This window comes from Theobroma cacao, chromosome 9 (genome assembly GCF_053813885.1).
Source record: "Theobroma cacao isolate CCN51 chromosome 9, ASM5381388v1, whole genome shotgun sequence".
Taxonomy (NCBI): domain Eukaryota; kingdom Viridiplantae; phylum Streptophyta; class Magnoliopsida; order Malvales; family Malvaceae; genus Theobroma; species Theobroma cacao.
The window spans coordinates 20,661,164-20,665,286 of NC_142647.1; the positions used below are offsets into that span (position 1 = coordinate 20,661,164).

Sequence of the window (4,123 nt, forward strand, 5' to 3'; positions counted from 1 at the left end):
TTGAAAAACCCTAGCAGAAATATCGATACCTTGTGACCATTAGGCACAAGTTTGAGGCAATCAATGGCTATATTATGCATTAAATGAACTCCAATAGCTCTAAAGCTTCTCCAACTATAAAGAGGATTTCTCCAACACATGTTTAAGATGAGAAGAGTGTAGAAAAACATCACATTGCTCAAGAATCAACTCGTTTGAAGAAAAATAGAAGAAAGAAAAAGAAATAATCTAGAGCAAGCAAACACATTCTTCCACTTAGCTTTTAAGCTATCTTTGAGCTTCAAGTTCTTAGTGCTTTCATTCCTATTCTTTGAATATATCCTTGTACCAATCATACTCTTCCAATATTGTACTTATTATCAAAACTCACCTTATAAAGAAAATGGTTATACCTTAGCCATTAGAAGGTAGAATTTTGAGATTGTACTTACTCCTTAAAAGGAACAAAAGTTATACCTTAACCATAAAAAGGTAGTGTTTAAAAGTTGTACTTAAACCTTGAAAAGGTAATAGTTATACTTAATCCTTGAAAAGGTATTATATTGAATTTATTCACTAGTGGATTAAATTCCTTAACTTGATAAGGGAAAGGACGGAAGCACTTATAGATAGGGTCAAATTTTTATAAATTCTTTGTGTCATTTATCCTTACTTTTACTCTTTAAACTTGTGCATTTAAATTTAAAATAAAATAATTTGAATTCAAAAATATAAAATCTAAAATGATTTAAACTTAAAATAAACTCCATTAAAATAAAAATAGCTCAAACATGAGGGCACTTCGATGGGGAATTGCCTATCCTACCCACCTCTACCTGTAACTAATTATTGCATTACACTAAAGTTTAATTGTTTCTCGGTTATCATTGATGAAGATATTATTATTGCTCCAACAGACTGAACTGATAGTTTCCCACATAAATTAATGGAAGAAGTGTCAAGGGCACAACCAAGGAAAGACTCCAGGTCAGAGCTTGGAAGCGAGAAGATTGTAGGGTAGGTTCCGGAAACAGAGGAAAGGAGGGCTGGGGGCAAGTTTTGTTGAAGAATAAGATCCCCTGCTTTTACTCCTCGTCCGTTCTCTTAATAATAGTAATAATAACAATAATTTGATTGATTCTGGATTTGATCCGCAAGCATAGAGAGAAATCAATCCAAATGGAGAATGGAGGAGTGGAGAAGCAGCAGGGAGCATCCTACACTTATTGGGTGAGAGAAGCTAAAGAGGACGCCGCTCCCCTCCCTCTTCCCAAGAAACTCACCCCTCAAGACATCCTTTGCAACCAATCTCACCCTGCAACTCTCGGTTCTGTCTGGAATCGGGTAATTTCTTCCTGCTCATGCTTCCTTTTATTTATTTTCATCCATGATCTGCACTTTTGTTAATACCCACGAGTTCCATTCGATGTTTTTCCTTGTTCCACGCAGGCTGGAACTTGGGAGGAGAAAAACCTTAATAACTGGGCTACCCAGAGAATAAAGGTCTGTTTTGCAATAACGTTGTTTCTTTCTTCTTTTTAATCACATCCTATGTATACAAGGGTAAAATGTACTGAAAGCCAAGTTTTATTTTTCCAGGAGTTGCTTAAATCAGTGGTTTCCTTGGACTTCTCTTGCGGCAAGGCTGAAATCGCTGATGTAACAAATTGTGCTGGCGATGTTAGTGCTTCTAACGTTTCATTTTTCATCAAAATTCTTATTTTATTCTGCTACGGAATTTTTTCTCTGTTAAAGCTTTTGTCTTGCATTCCTTCACACCGTTGAAGTAGCTAATCCATAACCTGAGGCTGTGCATATCTTGCTGTAGATATTAACCTTATTCTTAACTCACCTGCTATGTTCTCTGGCTCATCAGTCCTTGGTAATGATATTCATGTAAATAAAAAATGGATTTCTCACTGGTGTATATTTCCTGATTGAGCAGGCATTTTTGGTGACTGTGCGAAACAAGAAGCGTGTTGGCTACACTTATGAGTTGACGTTAAAAATCAAAGGTAACTTAGGTCTAAAATGATATGATATGATATCATCCTTTACTTTGTAGTCTATTTATTACTTGCTGATCAAATTGGGTCTAAACTGAAATCAGGTGAGTGGCTTCTACGGGACGAGAGAAAAACTGTTAAGGGCCATATAGATATCCCAGAATTCTCGTTTGGTGAGCTGGATGATTTGCAGGTATGATCTATGTCTTCAGCTGAGTTCCATAGAAAAATCTACTTGAAATAGAAGATATGTTGGGATAGAACTTCTTGCATAGCTCTTGTTATACCTAAAACCAAACACATTATGGTGTATGCACCTATGGGAAGCATAGGATGACTACTTTTGCCCTAGGATATGTCTGGAGCTACTGTTTATCACATAAATATTACCAAATAAAATGAAAAAGACAGCATTAATTAATGAACCTAACATTGACCATTGAAGGTTCTTGAAATTGCCATTGTGAGGTTTGGAACCAGAGTAAAGAATGAAGACGAAAATATCATATTCATCATGAATTTAGAAACAGAAAAAAAATAAAGACATATAGATGTTATTGTGCGGCCTGAGCACAACATTTTGATCCCGTAGCTTGCTTCATCTCTTAGAAGTGTTAGTGTTCTGACCACATTTCTGCCCTTGGGAGTTGTGCTGTTAAAAGAGGCTGTTTTAAGCATGCTTGTAATCATTTATTTAATCTTTGAGAGGAAAACTTTATTTGAATTCATTACATTTTACACCTAGGACTGAGACATGCTTAAGGAGACAGTAACCTATCATCTTTTTGAGCTGTAATTAGAGCTTGACAAAGATGATGGAAACTAACTAAAAATTTCATATTTTTGCATAATCATAGATGGAGGTGCAGCTTAGTGAAGAGAAGGATCTTCTGCAGCAAGATAAGCTGCAGATTATCCAGGACTTGAAGCTATTTTTGCAGCCTGTCCGTGAGAAATTGCTTCAATTTGAACAGGAACTGAAAGATAGGTAGCATGGCAAAAGTATGGGGTTTGTCTTCATTTAAACTCTGGTTTTAACAAAATTTATTGGACTGTACCTGTATTCTCTCATCTCTTGTTATCCACTACTTATCCATTTGATGTAATGGAGCATAAGATTGTTGAGGAGGCAAAGCTTTCTAGCAATGCTTCAATTTGCTACTATTGTTGAGATCGAAGACGACTAGGATTGCCTTCCTGCATGTGGTACTACGGAATTGCAAGTTTCCACAAATATTTGTCTTGTGTTTTGCTTGCATTTGATTGATCTTTATATCACATCTTGAGGAAAAAAGACACTGAACCATTTGATAAAAGATTTTACTTGTCTTGGTATTATTTTTACTTCTGTTTTATTTTCTTTATCCATTTTTTTTGTACCTTAAAACTGTCTTTTTTTTTTTAACACTTAATGCTGTTTACTTTATATATATTCTAAGATATAAACAAATTGTACCTTAAGAAAAGATTAATTGGCTATATTATCTTTTTTGTAATATTTTTTTCAAATTATTGTTACTACTAAATTATGAATTATGAACTGAAACTGGGAAGGTGGGAGGGTTCTGTATGGATACGTGGGTCATCATGATTACATGCGTGTTGAATTGTGTAAATTTTTTGGTTCTTGCATGTCATGTAAATGAAATTTGATGAGGGGAATATGTGAAACAGAGAAACAGGAGTTGGCTTATGAGTGGTCCAAATCCTGTGTATTATCTCTGTTTGTTGGCAGCACTGGCTTTCCTCAATGCTTTTAATGCAAGACTTTTTCTTTTTTAAAGAAAAAAACATTGAAGAAACACTTGATTCAACTCAAATTTTGAAGTTTGTCAAGGAAGTAGACATCTTGCTTATAATATCAACCCAACAAAGTCATATATCCGAATCCGACTAATTTGGTACTGCATAACGTATCACATCAAACTCGATCATTGAGGTTATATGATAGTTTATGCATTAAGCCTCGCTGGGCATTACTTTGGGATTGAATCCCTTAGTTACTAGAGGGAAGAAAAAGAGCACTTACATTCGGTCAGTAAGCACATCGTAACTGGTTTCAGGAGGGGAAGAAATTTCCCAAACCTCATTCCATCGAGGAAATGGTGGAAATGGGTTAAAATAAAATATGGTCATGA

The 4,123-nt window shown here is 35.2% G+C and overlaps 1 protein-coding gene across 1 annotated transcript; it reads left to right on the top strand.

Moving 5' to 3' along the window:
• Positions 1–903: 903 nt before the first annotated feature.
• On the top strand, positions 904–3,323 carry LOC18589517 (chaperone binding / ATPase activator). Its single transcript, XM_018126457.2, has 6 exons — positions 904–1,323; positions 1,429–1,482; positions 1,579–1,659; positions 1,925–1,994; positions 2,090–2,178; positions 2,843–3,323. The coding sequence occupies exons 1-6, from the start codon at positions 1,159–1,161 to the stop codon at positions 2,975–2,977; spliced, it is 594 nt and encodes a 197-aa protein (XP_017981946.2). The 5' UTR covers positions 904–1,158; the 3' UTR covers positions 2,978–3,323.
• Positions 3,324–4,123: the final 800 nt, after the last annotated feature.

Bases quoted from the DNA above. Each gene is read 5' to 3' on its own strand.
- LOC18589517 (XM_018126457.2), top strand. From the start codon at position 1,159: ATGGAGAATGGAGGAGTGGAGAAGCAGCAGGGAGCATCCTACACTTAT. The intron at 1,324-1,428 runs GTAATTTCTTCC...TGTTCCACGCAG, and splicing joins TCGGTTCTGTCTGGAATCGG to GCTGGAACTTGGGAGGAGAA. The intron at 1,660-1,924 runs GTTAGTGCTTCT...CTGATTGAGCAG, and splicing joins TAACAAATTGTGCTGGCGAT to GCATTTTTGGTGACTGTGCG.